General features: G+C 45.1%; 1 protein-coding gene across 2 annotated transcripts in view; it reads left to right on the forward strand.

Moving 5' to 3' along the window:
* Window positions 1-26,076, forward strand: part of STAB2 (stabilin 2) — a 164,892-nt gene that overhangs the window by 22,720 nt on the left and 116,096 nt on the right. For both annotated transcript variants that reach the window (XM_081595580.1, XM_081595578.1), the window contains 8 exons: window positions 1,007-1,092; window positions 1,904-1,973; window positions 11,969-12,064; window positions 16,445-16,570; window positions 17,688-17,884; window positions 19,480-19,613; window positions 24,133-24,266; window positions 25,853-25,935. In XM_081595580.1, the coding sequence (XP_081451706.1) occupies window positions 1,007-1,092; window positions 1,904-1,973; window positions 11,969-12,064; window positions 16,445-16,570; window positions 17,688-17,884; window positions 19,480-19,613; window positions 24,133-24,266; window positions 25,853-25,935 (926 nt within the window). The remainder of the gene's footprint in view (window positions 1-1,006; window positions 1,093-1,903; window positions 1,974-11,968; window positions 12,065-16,444; window positions 16,571-17,687; window positions 17,885-19,479; window positions 19,614-24,132; window positions 24,267-25,852; window positions 25,936-26,076) is intronic.

A 26,076-nucleotide genomic window follows, 5' to 3' on the forward strand; every position in this document is an offset into this window, starting at 1 on the left:
CACCTACATTGTCAAGTTTATTGGCATAAGGTGGTTCCTGCTGCTGCTAAGTCGCTTCTGTCGTGTCCGACTCTGTGCGACCCCATAGCCGGCAGCCCACCAGGCTCCGCCGTTGCTGGGATTCTCCAGGCAAGAACACTGGAGTGGGTTGCCATTTCCTTCTCCAATGCATGAAAGTGAAAAGTGAAAATGAAGTCACTCAGTCGTGTCCGACTCTTCACGACCCCATGGACTGCAGCCTACCAGGCTCCTCCATCCATGGGATTTTCCAGGCAAGAGTACTGGAGTGGGCTGCCATTGCCTTCTCCCAAGGTTGTTCCTAGTATCTGCTTATTATCCTTTTAATGTCTCTTAAGATTTGTGACAATGTCCCCTCTCTCATTTCTGCTATATTCTGATGAAAAATAATTTCTAAATGAAGGCATTAGACTGTGATCATCCTGAAGTTACAGAGTATATCCTTTTGATCTTATGTCTCCAGTGTTAATTGAAATCTAGAATATAAGCTCCATGTGGGCAGGACAGCTGGCCTTCCACCAGCTGCCCAGGGCTGTGCTTTCCTCTGAAGCGAGTCTTGGTCTGCTTAAATGTCCAGACACTCACTCCTTGCTAAGCTTGTTCACAGCAGAACCTGGCTGAAGCACTATGGACGCTGTCTGGTGCCCTGCCCGTACACCATATAACCATCTCCGTGCAAAGACCCACCAACTCATCACCTCCCAGCAGCCTAAGAAGCATAAAATCCCTGGGGGTTGTAATGGGGATGAGTTAATTAGTTGATTGTAAAGTGTACAGCAAATGCTCAAGAAAGAGGAGAAGGTCTGACGGGTCCTAGTACAGTCCCTGACTACATTGTGGTTCACTCCTCTCCCCTACGTAATCCTAGATGATGCCTGCAGGGTCTTCAGTTATTTCTTATCCCTGGCACCTAGCAGATGCTTCATGCATCTTTGCAGAATGCTTGTATGCAGTTTCAAATGAATATATCTGCCCTTTGATTCCCCAGAGTGCCCGGGAGGAGCGAGGTCCCCCTGCAGTGGCCGGGGCCGTTGTGCTGAAGGCATGGAAGGAAATGGAAGCTGCTTATGCCAAGTGAGTTCAAAACACTGTTCTCCTTCCTGACTCTGCTTTCTCCTTACCTGTTGTCCCTCTGTAAACACTCACTGGGTGAAGACTCTAAGAAACAGCAATATTAGTTGGGGAGGGGGGGAAGTGTATGCAGTGGGCAATAAAATGACACGTTACAGGCTGGTGGACCTTTGAGCGAGTCAGTTAACTGCTCAGCCTTAAGTGAATCCATCTGTAAAATGAATTTAATAATAATACTGAAGCGATTATACTTGTTGAAAAACTGAGATGAGAATAATGCAGGGCTCTAGAAATTGTGTCATTGTTACCCTCAAAGTCACCACTATTAGCAGACTGGTCTTTGGAGCTGTATTCAGACCCATAGGCGAGTGACTGGTCTGCCAATTGAGGAATTTCTTTACTATCCCATGAAAGGGACTTTTTGCAAGCTTCAAGCCTTACACTGTAGGAATACAAAGAAATCCTTCTGAAAAGAATTGAGCTCAACTGTCTTTAGAAATGCAAAACTGAGGGCGTATTCATTTCACCCTTGGGTGGATTTAGGATGTGGCTGTCAGTGCTGGTTCTCAATTGATTTATACGTTAGAAGCAGCTTTCTTCAGAAGAGCTCCAGACTCTTAGCCCCAGACTGATTCAAGGAATGAATGTACAAATTATAACACAAAAAAGAGCAAGGAAGAAAAAGAGTTTCAGGACAGGCACTGAGGAAAGATCCATTTGAGAAAAAATGCTGACCAGATAGTCAGAAATCTGTGGTCTTTGTAGGTAACACAGATTGCTTGGGTCTAACACCCTTCCTCCTGGTGTCCTGCAGGAAGGATTCGGTGGAACAGCCTGTGAAATCTGCGCTGATGACAATGTATTTGGGCCCAGCTGTTCAGCAGGTATGTCTCATTTTGGTGTCGTCGAATGCATTTGTGAAGGTCCAAAGTCAGACATGGCTTATACACCTCAACACCCCGGAAATAAAGTTCCTGGGGGGCGGAATGCAGAACAATTCTCCAAACCAAGGCTGTGCAGACAAGACAAAGAGTTGACAACAAATCTTTGAAAAGGCGGTCTGAAAGGACAGACAGTATGTCTGTGGTTTTCGGCACTTGCAGGCAGCCACTCACCAGGAATACTTCCTGACAAACTCGGGGGCATAGCATTACCTCACCCTAGGCTCCAGGATCCAACATCCACCAGTTCTTTTCCTGCCCAGCTACTCCCTGAGGTCTTTCTAGACTGTGGTCTCCGCACTGACCTTCTCCCCAGGGGCCTCTATGTCCACCACAGGTCCCAACACATTCTAACCTATCCCTTCCTTTCGGGAGTTCACAAACACCTGAGGTCATCAGAGGTTGTTGGTCCCATTTTGCAGATTATGGATTTGTCCCCAACATGGGTTTGTCCACTCTCTCACTGTTAGTTCTCCCCAGAAGCTGACCCATTCTGCAAACGTTCTCATATAACTAGCATATTTGAGAGGGGACCCAGGGAAACACTAAGAAAGTGACATAGAGGAAATAAAGGGTGTGCTGTCAAGCCAGAGACCAGCATGGATGACCAGAGCTTAATCCCCTGGGGAACTCTGGAGTCCACAAGGAACACTCACCTTGGAGTTACCTCACCTGAGAGAAGAGGGAGCCTCGAGGTAGTAGGCAGAATGATGGAACCCCACTCCCTCGCCACCAAAATGTCCACATTATAATACCATGGACTTGGGAATATGTTGCCTTCCGTGGCAAGGGGAAATTAAAGTAGCAGATGATAGAGGATGAGATGGTTGGGTGGTATCATCAACTCAATGGACAGGAGTATAAGCAAGCTCCAGGAGTTGGTGATGGACAGGGAAGCCTGGCATGCTGCAGTCCATGGGGTCGCAAAGAGTCAGACACGACTGAATGACTGAACTGAACTGAAATTACAGTTGCTAATCATCTGACTTTACCATGAAGAGATTATCCAGGATTATCCTGGTGGACTCAATGTCATCACAAAGGTCCTTAAATGTGGAGGAGGGAGACAGAGACAGAAGATACAGATGTGAACCTTCTGATGTGTGAAAGATTCCAGATGTGATGAGATGTAAAAGTGGTGAGATGGGAGAAAGACTCCGTCTTACTGGCTTTGAAGATGGAGGGGGCCACAAGCCAGGCAGTTTGGGCAGCATCTCAAAGCTGAAAAAGGCAGGAAAAGAATGCTCTCCTCCAGAAAGAAATGGAACCACCAACATCTTGAATGATCTTAGTACAACTGCTTTGGGTTTCTGACCTCCCAAACTGTAAGACAGTAAATGTGTGTGGTTTAAGACACTAGTTTTGTGGCAATTTGTTACAACAGCAATAGGAAGCTAATACATGTGGTCATTAGGGCAGAGTCATTCATTTCCTGGCACTTCCAGCCCCCAGTGAAGCAGTCTGTGGAACAGCCATCCTAGGAAGCGTCGACAGGCTACTACTACTGGAGGGGAGCTGAACGCATGGACTTGGTGAGGTCTGAGAATGTGGGCATGGTAGGGACAGTGTCTGCCAGGTCCTTAGTCTCCCAAAAAAGGATAGGTCAGGTGACCTTTCTCCAACACCACTTTGGTTTGGCTTTTATGGAAAATCATATTTCGTAGGTACTGCATTGATTCAAATATTTTTGGTAAGAAAAATACAGACATTCCAGCCCTGTAAATTTGTACACTCTATAGCAAGTTTCCTTTGTAATAGCGAAGATATTATCTCTCTCTAATCCATGGGATCCTTGAAGGCCAATGCTGTCTTTATCTGCTTCTGTCCTGACCCAGAAGCACGGGTATTGGGAGACATGGTGTCAAGGTGATTAGATTTAGACTCAGACTGGGTTTCAGTCCCAGGGCTGCTGCAAATTGTGGAAACCTTAAGTTTACTGAGCATGCTTTCTGCATCTTCATCTGTAAAAATAGAAACAACATTGCCTCCTTTAGAATTATCATGAGGATCTAATGAGATAATCAGTGCACAACAAGTGTTAGCAATTATTATGACTATTATTAATACCAACTATTTCCTAGTGTTCCCTGCCAATCTTATGTTTTTCTGAATCCATCACTTTATAAAAGATATTTCATAAGAGTTAGCAAAAGCAAACTTAAACTACATGTTAGCATTCTGAGTGTTTCTTTAACATTATATTGGATTGGCCAAAAAAGTTATTTGGGTTTTTCTGTAACATCTTACGGAAAAACCTGAATGAACTTTTTGGCCAAACTAATACATTAAAAGACAGTAAAATATAATCATCCAATTGTTTACCAAGAACATGATAAACAAATTGTCCCTTCCTTGCCACAATACAATTTAAATCACATATTTTAAATAAATACTGAAATGGGAAGAAAGATAGAATCCCACACTGCTTACTTAGCAAGAAAGCCAAGTAATTGTTTGTGGATGAAAATTTAGAAAGAAGATAAGCTCATGTTACCTCCAGGAAACTGATGTTGGTTGCCAATGAGCATAGACATACATGGAAATTTTTAATTTAAAAAGTGGCCTCTCTTTACACCTCTTTGTGCCACGGGGAAAGGGCAAGTGAAAGGGAGTAAGGTGGTTTGTTGAAAACCCAAATTTTTGAGCCAGAAAATTGGAAACCTAAACTGAGACTCGGGAGATAAGACTCCCAGTTCTTAGTTCCAACAGAACTTTGTGAAATTTGTGAGATGATGGAATGTCCCGATCTTCACTATCCAACATGGTAGCCGCAAGGCAGGTGTGCATGGTAAGTCGCTTCAGTTGTGTCCAACTCTTTGTGACCCCACGGACTGTAACCCACCAGGCTCCTCTGTCCATGGGATTCTCCAGGCAAGAATACTTGAGTGGGTTGCTGTGTCCTCCTCCAAGGGATCTTCCTGACCCAGAGCTGAATCTCTTACATCTCCTGCACTGGCAGGCAGGTTCTTTACGTCTAGCCCCACTTGGGAAGCCCCTTAGCTCATGTTACTCAATTTAAGCTTAAATAGCCTCAAGTGGCTAGTGGCTACCATATTGGATAGTGTAGCTCTAGGCCATAATGGCCAAGAGAGCAGGCTTCAAGTCAGGCTGGCCTGAGTTTGAAACCAAGCCCGGTTGCTATGGGATTTGAGGCAAGCTATTTAACCTCTCTATGCCCTCCTCATCTATAAAACAGGGATAATAATACCTGCCTCATGGGAATAACTTGTAGAAAAGCTATTAGCAGCATGTCATGAGCGCTTGGTGAAAGCAAGTGTTGATATTAAGCGAAGACAAGAGCAGTTCTACAGTAAGGAGAGCATTCATTCACCTGTGCCTGAAGGATGGCTCCGTGATGCTGACCATTTCCCGTTGGCAAGAACTGGGAGAACCTGCAAACCGTTTTAGCCAGGCATCCACTGGGTGCCAGTGTTGTTTCACCCATTGAGGCGCTGGCCGTTGGTGGTGGCAGTTCTGCCTGTAAGTAGGACAGCTATGAGTTGCAGTTTTATTTTTAACACTGACTTTAACCTGCTGCTGGAGCATTCTCCTACCTGATTCTTGATGTGCCTAGAGGTAATTTCAGGCTGCATTTATCAAGGGTGTTCATCTCAACCACCAAGGTCCTTGCCTGGTCAGTGCCTCACTCCAGGTTAGGGCAGAAGACAAAGCCCCCTCTCTCTCACATGACCCCAGATCAGTCCCACAGTCATGTCTTATTAATAACAGTAGCTGAGTGCCTGCTGGGCACCAGGCAGTGCACAGGCTTGACACGCAGAATCTCTTTGGAACAGCTCTGCAAGCTGGGTTCCTTATGTTATGAATGAAGAAGCAGAGAGGTTGCTCAAGTTCCTGCAGCTACTTCAGGAATAGAGGCAGGGTTTGACCCCAGGTGTCTTACTCCAGAACCTGGGTGCCCAACCACTGCACCATTGAGCCCCTGGCACACATCCACCTTGCATTAGACCCCTGACAGGCGATGGCATCCAAAGATGGGAAAGATTAGCTCCCCACCCCCAAGATCTGGAAATGTGGGTGATGCTTCTAAGCCTGTGTGCACCACACATGTGGAATGCTACAGGAACACAAGAGGGCAGCCTACTCTGCTGAGGGGCATGGCACAGGGGGCTTTGTGCCCTGTCCCTCTGACCCCAATGGTCATGGCTTTGGCCACTTTAGAGTCCTACACCCCAAGGTTCACATGTCTCTAGAGATTTGCTGTACCTGGTTTCACAAATGCTTAGGGCTCTTTCAGTGACATTTGGGAATCCCTCTGCCACTCACATCTCCTTCCCAAGGACACTTTCTGGGCAGTGACTGGAAGGAATGAGTGTCAGAAGCTCCTGAAAGCTACTATGCCAGGTCGGTTAATCTAGTATAGAGATCGTGCCAGAAGCCAGGACATGGGGTGCCTGGAAGGGAAGCTTAGCGAGGAGGACAGCCCTTGTAGTTAGCATTGAGGTTGAGAGCAGGGACTGAGTCACAGTCGACCCCCCTCTTCTGCCCTCACACTCCCTCCACCGGGTACATGACAACATTTAGGACATGCGGCATCACTGTATCTTTTCGAGTCTGGCCGTCCCACTACACTGTGAGCAGCTTGAATCCAGATATTGTGAATGACTTATTTGTATACCCAGTGCCTAATCCAGTGCCCGCCACTAGGTTGGAACTGGGTAGATATTTTTTTAATTGGATTAATTTACATCTTTGCTACCAAGCCCATAGTACACTCCCACATCAACCCAGTTATCTCCATAACCAATTTGACTTCCCTCTGGAACTCTGTCCAAAAGGCTACAGCCAGAGGTTGACATCAAAGTGCTTTGCTAATACGGAAACAATGATAAACTGATTTTTGAAGGGAAGATGATAATTGCAAATCCATTTGATTCTTCAATAATTTGAATAAGTTCTGGAGCTAATTGTCTCTCATTTTTTATATGTAGCATGGGGTTAATTATCTTATCTCCCCGGGTGCTGTGAGCATCAGATGAGATCATGCCTGTAAAGCATGTGACAAAATGCCTGAAGGAGAGTAAGTGCTTGATAAAGGGTTAAGCAGGGCCAGTTATAGGGCATGGTGAAGAGAAGCATGTCTTAGGTGCAAAATTTAAGGAGGCATCAAAAACTCAGTAACTGAAAGAAATCGTTTTTTAAGATTATCTAGGGTGGCTGTGACAAACTGTCACACGCCGGGTGATTTAAAGACATGAATGTATTGTCTCAGTTCTGGAAGCTAGGAGTCCACAATCTGCGTGTAAGCAGGGCCAGGCTTCTTTGGAAGCCTCTAGGAGAGGGTCCTTCCTGCCTCTTCCAGCTTCTGGAAGCCCCAGGCATTGCTGGGTTTGTGGCCACATCCCTGCGGTCAGCACTGCAATCTTCACTCGATCACCTTCTTGCAGTCCGTGTCCTTGCCTCCTCTTATAAACCATATTGGACTGAAGCCGCTCCACTCCAGCAGGACCTCATCTTAGCGACTTATATCTGCAGTAATAACTCTACTTCCAAATAAGGTCTCGTTCTGAGGTCCTTGGAGTTAGGGCTTCGGAGGGGCGAAATTCAATCCCTGACAATGATATTTTTAAATTATCGAGCAAAACATCAAAATGTTACAAAAAAGAAAAAAAGAAAAGCAGGATTCCACTCTGCATTTGAACTCCCCTGCTTCGCTATCCTCACTCTAACCCAGCAGGATGCTGTCTTTATTTAAACTGAGCTGTGCAGTTGTCGGTATTGTTATAAGATGCTCTAAAAGATGTTGTAGGGAAGTAGAAGGAGAGGGAAAGCCTTCCGTGGGATTCCAATGGAATAGAAGAGAAAGAGAAACAGAGCCCCGACAGCTGTCAGCCAGTTGCTAGCCTAGTTGTTCCCAGCCAGGCTGAGGTGTGGCTCTGCTGAGCATATGTAGCATCACAAAGTGTCACCATCCATGATTCCTCTGTCTGTGCTGGAATAAGACAAAAACTAGGCCACCGCCTTGTCATGCCTGAATAGAGAAATAAACAGTGACAGTGAGCAACCGCCATCTCTCTTGGTTAACACGAGCGGCTACTGCTACTTCCCCAGGACCGCCGCACCCCACCCCACCCCAGCACTGCTGATTTGAACCACTGCTGTGTTCTGGCGATATTTGGCTGGCACAACAAAATGAATAGTTGCGGCAGAATGTGATAGTGAACAAGGTACAAAAAAAGTGTTGCTGGAGCCCAGAGGGACACAGGTTCTGCTCTAGCACCTCTGAGATGGCAACACAGAGGAGAGGGGCTTTAGCTGGCCTGGAAGGATGAGGATTTCAACTGCATGCAGAAGGGAACACAGTGGAGGCCAAAGCATGGAGTTGTGAAGTACAGCGTGCGTGTCCTGCCACCTCCACTGGGCATGGTCTTTCCCAGGACAGCTCCACCCCCATCTCTCCCTGGACAGCCCTCCCATTTCTTCATGGACAGTCCTCAGAGCCATTGACTCATTGCTTGTTGTGTTCAGTCACTGAGTCTTGTCTGACTCTTTGGAACCCCATGGACTATAGCACGCCAGGCTCCTCTGTCCTCCACCGTCTCCAGGAATTTACTCAAATTCATGTCCATTGAGTCAGTGATGCTATCTAACCATCTCATCCTCTGTCTGCCCCTTCTCCTCCTGCCCTCGGTCTTTCCCAGCATCTGGGTCTTTTCCAATGAGTCAGCTCTTCACAACAGGTGGCCAAAGTACTGGAACCTCAACATCAGTCCTTCCAATGAATATTCAGTGTTGATTTCCTTTAGGATTAACTAGTTGGATCTCCTTGCAGTCCAAGGGACTCTCAAGAGTCTTCTTGAGCACCACAGTTCAAAAGCATCAATTCTTTGACACTCAGCCTTCTTTATGGTCCAAATTTCACACCCGTTCTTGACTACTGTTATGTCATATGACTTGTATGTCCTATCTTATGTCATAGCATTGATCACACCATGTTGTGATGGGCTGCTTTCTCCTGCCTTCCAATTGTGAGCTCTTTGTGGGCAGGGACTTCGGGTCCTCAGTCCTAAGCACAGCGCCCTGTGCATCGATGTTCAATACCTGTTTTGAAGAAGGTGAGCTAGTGAGTCTTCCCATGCACTTAGATACTAGGATGTATAAAACTAAATGGTGAAAGATGAACATGAAAATTGTTAAAGGTTGGAGTTGGCTTGGAGAGGCCTTGTTTTCCAAACAGGAATTTAGATTTCATTAGGTTAGCAACTGGGAGTCATTGAGATATTTGGGGGAAGATCACATTGATGCCATTACTGATCAAATGAAATGGATAACATGCAGAGGTGAGAAGTCAGACAAGAAGTCCAGGTAAAATGCTATTGCAATAGTCTGGGCAAATAGGATAAGAACGTGCAAGAGGATGGTTCCTGTGGAGATTGAATCTCAGGGGATTGAGGGAGATATGTAACAAAGATTGCAAAGAATGTGATAGGTTTATTAGATATTTGGAATACTTAAAACTTAATTCACCCTGGCTTTTCTGGCATCTGATTAGGATTTAAGCTGGTGTCTTCTTAATTATGTTTCACTTGAGCTAATGTTAAATTGACTTATGTGTACTAAAAACATGCGTTGTAGGCAGGATAGTGGTCCCCTCAGAGATATCCATGTTCTAATTCCTGAAACTTGAGAATATGTTAGGCTACAGGCAGAGGGAAGTTAAGATTGCTAAATAGGTGATTTAAAATGGGAGAAGTTGCCTGGATTATCCAGGTGGGCCCAATGTGGTCACAAAGGTCCCTGTAAGTGAAAGAGGAAGGCAGAAGAGAGAGTACCAGTAGAGATGGCAATATGAGAAGGATTTGGCCTGAAGTCACTAACTCTGAAGATGGAGGAAGGGGCCAGGAGCCCGGGAATGCTGGCAGCCTCTAGAGGCTGGAAAGGCAAGGGAGCAGATCGTCCTCTAGAGTCTCTAGAAGAAATACAGCCCAATGAATAACTTGATTTTAGTCCAGGGAGACATATGTCAGACTTCTGACCTTTGTTGTTGTTCAGTTGCTAAGTCATGTCCAACTCTTTGCAACCCCGTGGACTATAGCATGCCAGGCTCTTCCGTCCTCCACTGTCTCCTGGAGTTTGCTCAAATTCATGTCCATTGAGTCAGAGATGCTATCTAACCATCTCTCCTCTGCCTTCCCTGTCTCCTTTTGCCTTCAATCTTTCCCAATATCAGGGTCTTTTCCAATGAGTTACCTCTGTGCACCAGATAACCAAAGTATTGGAGCTTCAGCATCAGTCCTTCCAGTAAATATACACGATTGATTTTCTTTAAGATTAACTGGTTTGATCTTGCAGTCCAAGGGACTCTCAAGAGTCTTCTCTGGCACCACAATTTGAAAGCATTAGCCCAAGGAGACACACTTCAGACTTCTAACATACAGAACTATAAACTAACAAGTTTGTGTTGTTTTAAGCCACTGACTTTGTGGAAATTTGTTACAGCGGCAAAAGGAAACCCATACAATACACTTCACAGGGGGCTGGACAGAGGATGCTGGAGACTCAGTCAGACAGTAAATCTTTCTACAAATGAAACACAAGCTGAGTGTTAAAGAGATGAATATTTATTTCAAATGCCCTTCATTTCTCATTCCTTTTTTTTTTTTTTAATATTTATTTGGCTCTGTCAGGTCTTTGTTGCAGCATGCAGCTCCTTCATTGCTGTGCACGGGCTTCTCTCTGCTTGTACAGGGGGCTCAGTAGTTGCAGCATGTGGACTTAGTTACCCAGCGGCATGTGGGATCTTAGTTCCCTGACCAGGGATTGAACCTATGTCCCCTGCATTGGAAGGCAGATTCTTAACTACTGGACAACTGGAAAGTCCCTCATTTCTCATTCCTGAAGGGATCTGTCGCGGAGCTGAAAAGTCATCTGTTTCAAGCTAGTCAGTGTGGCTTAGTTATTCTCTAGCCTTTCGGATTTCTTCTTTACACTTGCATTGCCCTCATCATTTGGGGAGTAGATTTTCTGTAGATTCCTCCTGCCAACAGCAGTTGAGTCAGTGGTAGCATTTCCCTTTTAAATGTGACAGGAGTGTATATGACATTATTAGTTCTTGTGATGAGGTATCTGAAGATGAAGTAACTAACTTGAAAGCAGGGAAGAGAACTCCAATGCATGTGATATGCCACCTGTGCTTTATGTACATGTTCTCGTTAAACTCTATAGAAATCCCATGAAGTGGGCATCATTTTCTACATGTTATAGAGGCTCGGCAGTAAAGAATCTGCCTGTCAATGCAGGAGACTTGCAGGAGATGCAGGTTCAATCCCTAGGTTGGGAAGATCCCCTGGGGCAGGAAATGGCAACCCACTCCAATATTCTTGCTTGGGAAATCCCATGGACAGAGGAGCCAGGCAGGCTGCAGTCCATGGGCTTGCAAAAAGAGTCAGACACAACTGAGCAGTCACACGCACATAGACAAATATAGTAAGTCCCTTACATACAAGTTGTGAACTTTCAAAGATGTGAACATGCATCTGGTTCCAGCAAGAAACCAGAAACCGTGCCATGAAATTGCAGCTTGCCCTCCATCTCCTATTGCTGATGATCCTTCAACTCTACTATTTCCCACCCCCTCTCCCTCCTCCAGTCAGTAATTCTTGCCTCTTCACTCAATGCCAGCCCTTGTATGCCAGCTGCTGTACTATACTATTGTACTTTTCAAGGTACTGTACCATAAGATTTTAAAAGCTTTCTTTATTTTTGTTTTGTATTTATTATTAGTGTGAAAATTATGATAAACCTATTATAGTACAGTATTATATAGCCTATAGTGTTAGTTGGGTACCTAGGCTAACCCATGGTTTTCCCCACTTCAACAAGCAGAATCTCAGTCTACACTGTCTGAAAACAGTACCCTTCCAGAATCTTTGGAGGAAGTCTATATCAGGTAATGAGAAGTCCCCATTTTCTGTCCACAGTGTGCAGCTGTGTGCATGGAGTATGCAACGGTGGAATACACGGTGACGGGACCTGTGAGTGCTACTCGGGGTATACTGGCCGCAACTGTGATGAGCGTAAGTATTGCTAGTTTCCTTTATTCCACTGGGCTTCCCTGGTGGCTCATATGGTAAAGAATCTACCCTCAGTGCAGGAGACCTGGGTTTGATCCTTGGGTCAGGAAGATCCCCTGGAGAAGGGAATAACTACCCACTCCAGTATTCTTGCCTAGAGAATTCCATGGACAGAGGAGCCTGGTGGGCTATAGTCCATGGGGTCGCAAAGAGTAGGACATCACTGAGCAACTAACAGTTAATATATCACACAAATCAAATACACAAATGTATGCATTTCACATGTGTGTTCATGTATTGGGGCCCTAGGTGGGTGATGTGCATCAAATGTTTTGCTAGAATATCGTCAAAAATTTAAAAAGAAAGAGGACAAAAAGAGAGGAAGGGAGAGGGGGATATCAGGGGGAGGAAGAAGAGGGGAGAGAGAGTGTGGAAGATGGGAAATCCCAGAAGGTTTGGGAACAACGCAGTGACATGGCTTCAGCCATGTTTTAGGAAGGCCAAAACTGGTGGCAATGTGAAGATGGGATGGAGAGGAAGACACTGGGGCCATTGCAGCCAGTTAGGTCCCTTGTAAGGAGATGAGGCATGTTCTCACTTATAGTCTCAAAGACAGAGCACATCAGCAGGAAATGGAGGCTCACCAAGATTAAATGATTCATCAAAGTTCACAAAATAGTGAAGAGCTGGGTGGTACTCAAGTCACTGAAATTCTCTACACAATTGATCCCCTTGGGCTCAATCAAGAGATAGAGGTCACAGGGTGATTGCAACAAGGCAAGTTTAATATAAAGAATTAGTAATAGGAGAGTGGCTGTAAACACACAAAATAAACCATGGGGCTGATGGGGCATAACAGAGAGGGGGACAGCCATCCCTAAGACTGGGTTCAAATTGTGTTGGAGAAGGTCTGGTGGCAGCCCACTTGGTAGAGGAGAAGTTTGCTGGTTTGCCAAACTAGCATGGGAGTACAGTCACCCGGCAGGCAGGCAACAGCTGCCAGGGACCCAACAAGCCAAGGCTGAAGGGCACAGAAACCTTGAGGACACTGTGACCTGAGAATTTGGGGATCCTCTGGCTTAACACAGCAGAAGTTTATTTCTTACTCAGGTAGCAGTCCGACGTGGGTGTTCCTGGCTGATACCAGCTCCTACCACATGGTGTTTAGGGATCCAGAGCTTTCCACTATGTGTGTCTGTCAGTCTGTAGAACCTCAAAATGCTCTGCTTTGAGCCACAGAAGAAAGGATAGAGTATAGAGAAAGATCTGTTAATAAAGTCTAGAGTGATACATAGAATGCCCAACATTCCATCAATGTAAGGAAGTCATATAAGCCCACCTGGATGCAAAAGGGGGTTGAAAATGTGACTCTGAAAAGGCAGCCCCTTCCCAGCAACAGTTCAACTTTATGAAAGAGGTGAGGGGATATTCTCTATGAATTTTTAAAATTTTTAATCTTAATTGAAGGATAATTGGTTTACAATATTGTGTTGGTTTCTGCTACACATCAACATTCATCAGCCATAGGTATACATATGTCCCCTCCCTCCTGAGCCTCCCTCCCACCTCCCACCCCATCCCACCCCATCCCACCCCATCCCACCCCTCTAGGTTGTCGCAGAGCACCAGGTTTGAGCTCCCTGCGTCATACAGCAAATTCCCACTGGCTATCTATTTTACATATGGTAATATGTATGTTTCCATGCTAATCTCTCCATTAGTTCCACCGTCTCCTTCCCCACCAGGTCCACAAGTCAGTTCTCTATGACTGTGTCTCCATTGCTGCCCTGCAAATAGGTTCATCAGTACCATCTTTCTAGATTCCATATGTATGCATTAATATATGATATTTGTTTTCCTCTTTCTCACTTACTTCACTCTGTATAATAGGCTCTAGATTCATCCATCTCATTAGAACTGACTCAGATGCACTCCTTTTTATGGCTGAGTAATATCCCATTGTACATATGTACCACAGCTTCTTTATCCATTCATCTGTTGATGGATATCTAGGTTGCTTCCATGTCCTAGCTATTATAAATTAGAATACTTCCTAACACCATACACAAAGATAAACTCAAAATGGATTAAAGACCTAAATGTAAGATACTCTCTCTGAATTTTTGATTCAACCAGCCAGTATTGAGAGACAAATATGTACCTCACATTTGTGCATATCTTGAGAGTCATTACTTTGCCAACAAAGGTCCGTAGTCGTGTGTGGATGTGAGAGTTAGACTATAAAGTTGAGCACCAAAGAATTGATGCTTTTAAGCTGTGGTGTTGGAGAAGACTCTTGAGAGTCCCTTGGACTGCAAGGAGATCCAACCAGCCCATCCTAAAGGAAATCAGTCCTGAATATTCATTGGAAAGACTGGTGCTGAAGCTGAAGCTCCAATACTTTGGCCACCTGATGCAAAGAACTGACTCATTGGAAAAAACCCTGATGCTGGGAAAGATTGAAGGCAGGAGGAGAAGGGGACAACAGAGGATGAGATGGTTGGATGGCATCACTGGCTCAATGGATGTGAGTTTGAGTAAACTCTGGGAGTTGGTGATGGACAGGGAGGCCTGGCGTGCTGCTGTCCATGGGGTCGCAGAGTCAGACATGACTGAGTGACTGAACTGAGCTGAACTGAGAGTCACACACTGACTGCCCTTTGTTCCAGCATCTTTCTGAGGGAGTCTGCATAGCGAACAGCCTTGGAAGATATAAGACCTCTCTCAGGAGCAAATACAGGCACGCTTACTGCCTGTTAATGGATTGCCTCTCAGCTCCAAATTCACCCTTCTTGCCTGCTCTGTGAATATAAAGTAGGCTTTAAAATATTTCTCATTTGCCTGCCAGCAAGATGTGAAACCTCACCAATAGAGGATGCTAAAGGGACACCAAAGGAGGAAGGGTTTTCTTGTCTTGTTTCTGGCTTAGCACACTCACCAGGCTCCTGAAGAACACAGTTTTGCTCCTCTGCTCAGCCCTGCACAGTTTCTCCAGCACTAGCTTCCTGCGGGGATTAGGATGCTCCAGTATTTGATATCTGCATGCCTTGTCTGGTGATTGACTCAGGCAGCAGCAGCATCAACCAGGAGTCCTGGACAGTGCAGGCTGGTGCCCCAGTTCAGGAGCAGGCGTGCTGTTCTGCACACCCTCCCCTCAGCCCCATCCACACCAGGGGCCCCGCAGGACTGGCCACCTGGAGAACTGACCACTCACCTTCATGCCACACAGCTGGCTCCTGAAGCCACCCCACCCCATTCACACACAGGAGTGCACCACACTTCTGAGAGCATGGGCTTCTCAGCTCCTACTTCCAGTAACATCCCGAGGTGAGCAGCCTGCCCAGGGGCCAAGGGAGCCCTAAGGCTTAGCACCTCCCTGTGGATGACCTTCCCTGGAGCCCCAGAGGGATGGAGTCCAATAAGTCTCACCATCGGACACCTCAGCAACCTCTCCACTATAGAAGTGACCAAGGTCCTGTCCTTTCCAGTGACATCTGTGTCTCAGCTCTGGAAGGAGGAAGACTTGCTCTGATCTTAACCCAAGAGGAGGGATGGCTCTTTATTTTTCTCCCTTTATTCTTTCCAGTTCTTTTTAACTCTCAGGAGCCATTTTAATCTGTCCGTGAATATTTACACTAAAACTTTCCCTGTTTAAATAATCGTGTGATTTCTATCTCTTACCCAGGCCCTAAAACATTACCTATTATTTAAAGACAAACAAAAAAGCATTTCACTTCCCTAAGTCAGGGCTCGTCTTCTGTAATGACACCTGTTCAGGTCTCAGTCTGGCCCTCTTCGCCTTGCCTGGTGGGAACTGGGGCTTGGAAGAACTGGCCCAAAAATGCTGACCCTCTGGCTACTGCTCCTAATGTGAGTGATAAACTGTCCTTTATCTCTGACCCCGGCACGTCATATCTTCTAGCAGCATCCGTGTTACTGTGTCAGTCCAAATTGTTTGCTTTGCAAGCTGGCTTATTATGTCAGATTCTTTATCATTTCTAAAAGCCATCTAAGCACCGTCTACTGATATATTGTAAAATACTATGCAGTCGTTAGAGATCAAAGTACATCTTTAAATACCTCCATAATGTTAAATTAAAAATTAAGTTCTTAAATATTTTAACAGGTTTCCATTTTGTTTAAAAAACATCTTATGTGTAAATGTATTATATTGTTTTTGCCATTGATTATTTTGAGAGTGGGATAGGAGAATAAGACTAAGACAGCTAATTTTTGCCTTACAAATTCTGTATTTTTTTAATTGTTACAAGGAATCTGTGGTCACTTTTGTAATAATAGGAAATACTGTATTTGTTGAGTTTTTATTTTTTTAAGAACTGGTTGTACTACTAATGCAATTACCTTAACAATCTTCCTTTCCAGCCATCCCAGAATGTGCAGCCTTGCTCTGCCCAGAAAATTCCAGATGCTCACCTTCAAGCAAAGATGAAACGAAGCTAGAATGCAAATGCCTTCCCAATTACAAAGGCGATGGCAAACACTGCGAGCGTGAGTAGAACTTCCATCCTGCAGGTTTATTCATTAAGATGATTAGATTCCTGATCAGAAAAAGCCTCACAGCCTTCTTAATATTAACACAATGAACACTTCTATTTCTCTCTGTGCAGTTGAATGATGTATATTAAAAGTTCTAGGTAAAATGCTCATCATGTGGTAGTTGTTCAATAGATGATCATTTCTCCTGTTATCAAAGTGTGTCTATAGATTTTTAGGGCTTCCCTAGTGGCTCAGACAGTAAATAATCTGCCTGCAATGCAAGATACCCAGGTTTGATCCCTTAAACATATATATGTTTTTGCTTTATATCACCTGAATCAGTGTTAAGATAGAATGTAATTTGTTTGCTTCTTCCTTTCTTCTTTCTTTCCATGCTCTTTCACTTCATGAGAGGTTGTAATTGGTTCTGAACATGCTATTGGAACTAGGCCATCTGTGTATAAATCCCAGATCTGCCTGCTAACTAACAACATGGCCTTGGACAAATTCTTGAATCTGCCTGTGCGTCCATTTTCCTGTCTGTGAAATGGGGATAATAGTGGTAACTACCCTAGAGAATTAATTGAGTTCATATATGTCAAATGTTTAGAAAAGGGACAGTACATATTATAAATTCTATAAATGTTAGTGCTTTCTTTCATGCCATTTTACATTTAAATCTACACATAGCATGGCATAATAATACATCATCACAGTACTGGTAGTTATCATTCCTGCAAGGCATATATAAATCTATTTGGTAGGTGGAGGTGATCCAGAAGGTAAGATGAAATGTTTCCTACTCTCTCTTGAAACTGTTAGATTGCCTATGCAGCTTCCCTGGTGGCTCAGATGGTAAAGAGTCCACCTGCAATGCGGGAGACCTGGATTTGATCCCTGGGTTGGGAAGATCCCCTGGAGAAGGAAATGGCTACCCACTCCAGTATTCTTGCCTGGAGAATTTCATGGACAGAGGAGCCTGGCGGGCTACACAGTCCATGGAGTCGGACACAAATGAGCGACTTTCACTTTTCACTTGGCTGAGCTGTGCTCTCCAATCCCTCACAGTTGATTTTCCCTCTCCCTGCCTGCATGTGGTAACCACCTTGTTTGGTCATTGCTTCTCCAGCCATCAATCCGTGTTCACAAAATATCTGCCACCCTCATGCTCAGTGCACCTACCTGGGACCAAATCAGCACAGGTGCACGTGTCAAGAAGGCTACCGCGGGGACGGCCAGGTGTGCCTCCCAGTGGACCCCTGCCAGGTTAACTTTGGAAACTGCCCGACAGAGTCCACAGTGTGCAGATACGATGGGCCTGGACAGGTGAGCTGAGGATGTCTGGAACTGGTGAGAGCAGGAGTAGGACCACCCGCCGAAGGTCCAACTGTGCCAGGGGTGTAATTTGTCATCCATGCCCTCCCGCTTCTCCCTTTCCATGCTTAGGTTGGGCTTCCTCCCCAGCCAGACCCCCACGTACTTGGGGTCAACCTCAGTGAGCCCTAGTCTACCCTCTGAACTCGCCCTTGCCCAGCTTTCTGGTCAAAACTTCACTGTCTCTTCTATCCCCGTCCTGTTTGATGACTGACAAAATACATACATACGACTCAAATTTGATTAACAAATTCATCGTTAACTGTTAAGTGAGTGTGTAATTGACTTTAGCCCACAATCCTCCATTCTCTCTAATGTCTTTTCAAAGTGACAGAGGACTCTGAGGACCAAAAAACTGTCCCCAAAAGATAAATGCTGATAAAACGTTAGGCAGCATGGACAGATTTGTAGGGAGCAATGAAGATGCCCTGCAGTAAGCCATATGTGTTTCTCTAAACCACATCATGACCTTGCCAGGTAAAATTCAGCCTGGTCAGGAGACCTTTGCTGCAGAATCCAGATAAGAGAGACCTTTTCCCAATATCTCATTTACCCATCAAATAGTGGGTGCCTACTGCAGCCATAATTGACGTGAAACGTCCAGTGGAGGAAATCCATCCATACAGGAGACTACAGCCACCTGGGTGAAAGGAAAGGCTTCAGTGCCTGACCAAACCCAGCCACAGGTCCCCAGCAGTCTCACCTGCACCCCCTGGGGATGCTCCTAGAGTGCCCTGCAAAGAGTCCACCTGATCTCATCTCTAAGAAAAAGAACACATCTCACAACATTTCTGCTGTTGATTTCTGAGGCAGGTTGGCAAGAAATTCGAAGAACTGAATTCTCATCTTCTAAATTAGATCCCTTGTGGGAAAAGTCATGTTACATTGTGAATCAAGGCCCTGTACCTTGGGAGTGAGATTAAAAGTATACCTTGTCCCTTAAAAAAAAAAAAAAAAAAAGAAGTACCCAGGCATATTTTCAAGTCTTAGAAACATCGTTCACACAGAAACATTGTTCACATTCATTTTTCCAGAACAAGTCATTCCTCAACCTGGGAATGGTTAATACTTTGAACCTGAGAACTCTTTGTTGTTAGGAGTGTCCTGTACATTGCAGGATGGTTAGCAGCATCCCTGGCCTCTCATGACACTGGCCTCTTCTCCTGTTGTTACCACTGAAAATGTCTCCAAGCATTACCAAGGTCCCTTCCGTTGAGACTCCCAGTTGAAAACCACTATTCTAGAGAAATAATACATCTGAACGTCGATCTCCACTCATCTAAATCTAAAATCAGGAAATATGGCACCAGGGAGGCCCAGGGTTAGCAAACCAGGAAACTGAAAGGTGAATTACAAAGTGTATGAATTTCCAAACAGATGAGAAAACATGATTTCCAATTTTAGATACACTGATGAATTTAATTTCAGCCCATACTTTAGACCTACCCCAAGTCAGCTTGCATGCCAGGATAAAGACAGGAATTTAAGAATGTCAGCCTAAGTGACTAATGAAAACCATTTTGTTCTTCTCTTCCCATCTGCTGAAGGCTCACTGCGAGTGTAAGCAACATTACCGCAACTTTGTCCCTGGAGTGGGATGCAGTATGACCGATGTGTGTGAATCTAACAACCCCTGCCACACACATGCAGACTGCATCACCATCGCCCCCGGCCAAACCAAGTAAGTCTTTTCAGTTCCACCACCATCTTTCCAAGAGGGGGAGGTGGTGGCCAGTCAATGCTGAAATGTCCTTGAAGGGCAGGAAATGTGTCTTATTCAGCCTTGCATCCACCCCAACCCCCACATAGCACAATGCAAGGAGCATAGTAGAGACTCAGTACGTCTTTGTATAATCAATGAATTATTCAATAATGGTTTCCTTGATAGTGATCTTGACAACACCCTGAAATATTGACCTGATCTGAAAACATGGTGTAAAGTGGTCAGAGCCTGAGAGAATGAAGCCATTGCCACTGGGAAAACAGATGTCCATTGCAATGACAGGAGTTTGACCTCTAATGCACATGTCATCTATTAAACAGGGCTTGTCAGTGGTGCAGAACAAGGGGAAAGTGAAAACTGGGGAATGTGAACATACGCAAGTGGTGTTTTCTGAACTCTAGGTTTCAAAAGAAGAGGTTTACCATGAGTAAAAAATATTTGCATGAAAATTCCTGAGACAGGGGCAGTTGACCTGGTGGGAAGATGGTACTTGGAATTTAAAGACCTGGGTTGAAGCCTCCGCATCGGTATCTGTCAGATTCATGACCTTGGGAACATGATGTGGTCTCTCTGGCTTCAGTTCCTCCATCTATAAAATGAGCAGTAATGTCGACTTCATACAGTTGTTGTGAGGATTCATGAGAGAATGTTCTGGAAACTCCTCTCCAGCTGTGTTATGTTTTATCAGGGGGTGAATGAAGGCTGGAACCCAAGGCTTTTATTTCCCAGGCAGATGCTTGCATCTCAAGGCTGCTTTTGGTTCTCCTTGTCACCACCATCTGCAAAGAACCCATTCTGCTGTAGTGAGCTCAGAGCCATGGGAGACATAGAACAGTTTCTGTGCTTCCTCTAGCGTACCTTTTATAGATGGGTCTTGAACGGGTGGATTTTCCCAGATAGGTTTGATGGTCACTGTGTTCTTTCTGGGCAAGTAAATGGATCTGTACACTCTGTGGGTGGACGAGAAAGAGCGCGGGTGTCAGAACCCCTGGATTCAAACCCAGCTCTGCTGCTTCCCTTAACCTTTCTGACTTGTTTCTTCTGTCACAAAAGGGGAAAACTAGGCTCCCATCAGGGCTGTGATGAGGATTAAATAAGGTTGCATTCTTCCAACTCTGAGAGGAACCTGGCACACAGAAAGCACTCCATACACACCATGCACACACAAACCCCTCCCAGACGTACACACAGGCACACACGCATCCACAGAGCATGTCCTCTGCTGAAACCCCAGTTCTGACAGCGACCACAGCACTGGCCAGCTTACACATTTTGTACTATCCTCTGAGAAAACTTGAGCAGAACACTTTAAACATTTTCTTTCTTCTGTATTTGAGAAGATAAAATAGAAAAATGAAACTTGAACATCAGAATAATGGAAGTTGCATTAAAACTTGTGTCTAGAATGTCAGTGGAACTAATCATCAATGTTATGGGTCTGTGTGTCACTAAAAAATCTCCTTGCCTCCCTCCTCCAAAAGAGAACTGTCCTCAGCTGGGAAGTTGTTTTTGTCGTTGTTTAGTCACTAAGTCATGTCTGACCCTTGTGTAACCTCATGGACAGTAACCTACCAGGCTCCTCTGTCTATGGGATTTCCCAGGCAAGAATACTGAATTGGGTTGCCATTTCCTTCTCCAGGGGATCTTCCCAACCCAGGGATGGAATCCGCATCTCCTTCATGGCAGGTGGATTCTTTAGCCACCAGGGGAGCCTCAACGGGGACGAAGCCTAGGTTAAAGGCTGGCTGAGTGACATTGATAAAATATGGGGCCATCAATAATTTCGTTCACCCAGAAGAGGGATTTATTTGGTCTATGCCTCCTCAATGTGGCAATCAGTCTATGAAGACTATTCTGAATCATGCTGCATTAGTGATAGAAGATGACTCATGCATTGTCTCTTCTGTCAATAGCCCTAATGGTGTTAGTAAACCCATTTCACAGATGAGCAAACTGGGACTCAAAGATATTAAGTAACCTTTATCATGTCGTCATCAATTATTTGTTTTCAGGCTCATTTCCAGCAACATGATGCTAAAATAGCAAGATATCTGTTGTTATTACCTTTATAGCCCTCTCGCCTAGCACAGTTTCTAGATTTCAGTAGGTACTTCGAAAATAATTGGTTCAACAATGAGGCACTGTCCCAGGTGCTGGAATACGAGGAGAAGAAATAAGGTGGGATCCAGATTCTAGGAGAGCTTCCAGCTAGCAGAGGGGGAAACACCCGACAAGGCCATTCTGGTGGGAATGGTTGTGGTAGAGGTAACAACAGGATGCTTCTATGGGGAAAGTGTTGGGAGATCAGGTAAGGCTGCCCAGAGCAGGTCACACCTGAGCTATGAGAATGGTCCTGGCAGGACACCCACCTGAGAAGGACAGAACAGTCTAGAAAAACAAATTGTTGCTAGAATTTTGCATGAACAGCAGGAAGGAGACATAAGCAAGATTCCCCCTTTGAAGTCTTGCATGCCTGCTAAGCACTTAAACTATATCCCATAGATCAGAAGTCTCCAACCTGTCTAGCACCAGGGACCAGTTTCATGGAAGACAACTTTTCCTTGCACTGGGGTGGTTTCAGGATGATTCAAGCACACTACATTTATTGTACACTTTATTTCTATTATTATGACATCAGCTCCACCTCAGATCATCAGGCATTAGATCCTGGAGGTTGGGGACCCCTGCTATAGACAAAAGGAGCCCCTGAGAGAATTAAGCACGAGATGCCAGATTGCCCTTGAGGACAGACCACCCAGGGCTTGTGTGAAAGACTGACTTAATGTGAGCAAAACTCAGGTCAGAAAGACCAATTAGGGGGTCATTGCAGCAATCCAAGCAAGGGATTTGTTCAGAAACATTTTTTCAGCAAACATTTAGGATATATATCTATGTGCCATGGGACTGATTTAGAAACATAACTGGATTAGCAAGGATCTAATTGTTCTTTGGAATTGTTCTACACATGAGTCATATCTGTGGTATGCTTGCTCACAGCACCCTTGCATCTCTCCTCTCTGAATTGTTCCTCCCCATCTCCTGTTTCTTACTTATTTCTTACCAGGATCTTGGTAGATCCTGGTGAATGTCACCTTCCTAAGCACCTTGCCAATTTCAGCCAGCCGCCAACCAGTCTTTGCTAGGGAGCAGTGGTTTGCTAAAGCCAGGGCCTACTGAGTCCTGAGAGCCGATGATTAAATTCTCAGGAACTTGCTGGCTGGTTAGTGTCACGGTAACACTTGAGATTGGCCAAGGTGAGAGTGTGAACCATGGAAACTGTCAAAGGCTGCAAATCAGAGCTGTTTTTTCCCCTGGAGATTTGGGTGTTTGACATCTACCAGGACACCACTGCTAGTACATCTTTAATTCTATTTCTCTTTTGCGAACCCAAACTATTATATAAAATTCTGTGACTTTCCTTGTTTATGTATTTCTTTTACTTCAATTACTGTTTGTTTTACAACTATTCATTAAATACCTACTATGGACCAAGGCTTGCGCTAGATCTTGGGTTTATGAGAATGAATAAATACACACATTGCCTTTGTCCTCACTTTTTTCTCAGATCAGAAGGGGAAATAGATCTTAATCAAATAACCACTCAGATGAGGATAAAATTACAACTGGAACTGGTGCTGCAGAAAAGAGCCACCTGGTGCCATGAGCTACATGGCACACTAAGGAGGATATGATGTACCAAGGGAGGGAGGAGGGCATGGAAAAATCAAGGAAGGTTCCCCTAGGAAGGGATGGTTGAGCAGAGATCTCAGAAAGGAAGAGGAGGGGAAGAATCTTCCAAGCAGGTCCACGGCTCTGACTCTTTACTTGAGGCCAGCTTCAGCATCTTATTCTGATTCTGTGCTTCTGCAGTAGGGACCAAGACCCTACATTTATAGCAAGTCCTAATGGCTCTGATGTACATGGGCTTTTGCTTATGTTGTTATTCAGTGGCTAAGTCATGTCCAACTCTTTGCAACCCCATGGGACTGCAGCATGCCAGGGCTCTCTGTCCCTCACTATCTCCCTGAGTTTGCTCTTGCTCATGCTTGGAAAAAATATTGGAAACAAAGAGTATACAAAGAAATCTCGTGTAGCCAGCCAGGCTCCTCTGTCCATGGAATTCTCCAGGCAAGAATATTGGAAGGGGTTGCCATTCCCTTCTCCAGGGGATCTCCCCAATGTAGAGATCAAACCCAAGTCTCCTGCATCGCAGGCAGATTCTTTACCATCTGAGCCACCAGGGAAGCAATGTTTACATATACAGACATAATTTATTAAATATCCATTTCTTGTGGGCTGCTATATGTCAGCCAGAATATTAGGAAGGCTCACCTCTGTTCATCCCACTCTTCTGGCCTTGTCTCTATCCCACTCTGAGCATCATCTTCCCCTTCTGCACAGTGAGAGGTTTGAACTGTATGATCTCAACATCCTCTGGCTTTGGGACCCTGAAAATATGTTTTCACCCTCTCTGTAGATGCACTTGTCGGAAAGGTTATGTAGGCGATGGCTCAACCTGTTATGGAAACATCATGGAGCGACTCAGAGAATTAAACACCGAACCCAGAGGAAAATGGCAAGGAAGGCTGACCTCCTTCATCTCACTCCTGGGTATGCAGGCATGGGTGCACATTTCCACAGAAAAGGCAGCCTTCTGGTGGGGAGGAACATCTGAGACACACAATCACTCAGAAAGGGGTGTGCAGGATAGGCAAGCCTCTTATCTAGCAGGATCAGCCCTTTCTAGGAAGGGCAAGTGGAAGGAAATGGACAGGCAGATGTCCCAAGGAGACAGGAGTTAGTGCCAAGGGATCCAGTAGTGCAGCTGAGGCAAAGGTCCTGGGGTCACCACTGAGTAATAGTCTGCAATAGCAGTGAGATAGGCAGCTACAGACGTCAGGATGGATACCATCCTCTTTCCCTTGACGTTACGGGTCCTCCAGATGGGAAACAACATTGACAGGTAATACTGGCAGGCGGTATTCATGCTCTTTAGTGGAGATGCTGTTTGAATGTGGGGCATAGTCTTGATGGCATGTGACCGACTGTCTCACTCATCGCTGGGTGTTTAGCATCCTTTCCCACACCCAACCACTAACAATCTAGAGTGACGCATTTTCCACCAGCCCCTGGACAAGGTGACAGCCAAAAACACCCTCCTGCATGTCCAAAGGCCCCCGAAAGGTCATTAGCCCTCCCTCCCATAAGAATGAAATAGAGCCAATTACAGCATTCGACAAGATTTTCAATAAGACACAAATTTTGCTGATCAACAGAAAATGGGCTTGAGCAATCAACCAAATCCTTAAAATATCAGTCTCTAGAACTGACCAGTCAGCAAGCACAATTTCCCAGAAAGAGCACAGACAGAGAACAAAGTGTTCTGCATGGATCAGTGCTGTGTTCTCAAGGCAAATAACATGCATCCTACACAAACAGCTTGCTCTTTGCAGGACACCCCGTGGGCAGTCAGGAATCACTGGTGGGCCTCTGGGATCTCCCTCCTTCCTCTCTGTGCTTTTAGAATATCAGTGAGAGCAGACAAAGGGGACAGTGTCCTTTGCAGGCTGTACAGACCCTCAGGCATTACTCTGGACAAAGCCCAGTCACCCTTCACCTGCCTAGTCTACAAGGTGCTGGGACACATGGCCTCCTGTGTGAGAGCACAGAGCCCAGCCTACTGTCCCAGCTCCCCAGGAGCATGGAAACAGGACCAGCTATGAAATTTGTAGAGCCCAATGCAAATGAAAAGACAGGGGTTCTTTGTTCAAAAGGTATTGAGCATGTCACAGTGGCACCCGCAAAGCATTAAACCAAGCATGAGCTCTTCTGAGCTCTTCCATCTCCTGGATGAAGCAAGAGCTACATCTTTACTCACTAAGATGGTGACAGCTCGGAAAGTCAGGCACAGGGGCAGGAGGTGGCCAATGATTTTGTCACATGACCCTCACAGAACTTCTCATCCCAGGCTATCTCTGAGCCAAGACTGTGGTTGCAGGGAAAATCACACAGTTGTGAGGAACATTTCACATTCTTAGCATCTCACGTCCTCAAGGGCCTGCATAATACCAGTTAGAACAGAGAAACTTGGGAGTCAGGGGGTCTAAGTGGATCACAAGGGCCATTGCCTGATTTTACTCCTCATGTGCCACTGACCCATTTGCTGTTTTCTTTCTTTGTGTATTTTGATTCCTAAGACAAAGCCTATGCCTGGCCACTGAGTAACCTGGGGCCATTTACTGTGCTGTTGCCGACAGACAAGGGATTAAAAGGATTCAATGTAAGTATTTAAAATAACTTTATTTTATAAAGAGGAGCTAAGGCAAAAAAAAAAAACAAAAAAACCCTTAGTAGACAGTATCCTCTTTATTTAAAGTGGGAAACCCCCGTTAAAATTAAATCTACTGATGACAAGGATGGC

This window comes from Giraffa tippelskirchi, chromosome 4, assembly GCF_054371585.1.
Source record: "Giraffa tippelskirchi isolate mGirTip1 chromosome 4, T2T-mGirTip1v1.2.pri, whole genome shotgun sequence".
NCBI classification, from domain to species: Eukaryota; Metazoa; Chordata; class Mammalia; order Artiodactyla; family Giraffidae; genus Giraffa; species Giraffa tippelskirchi.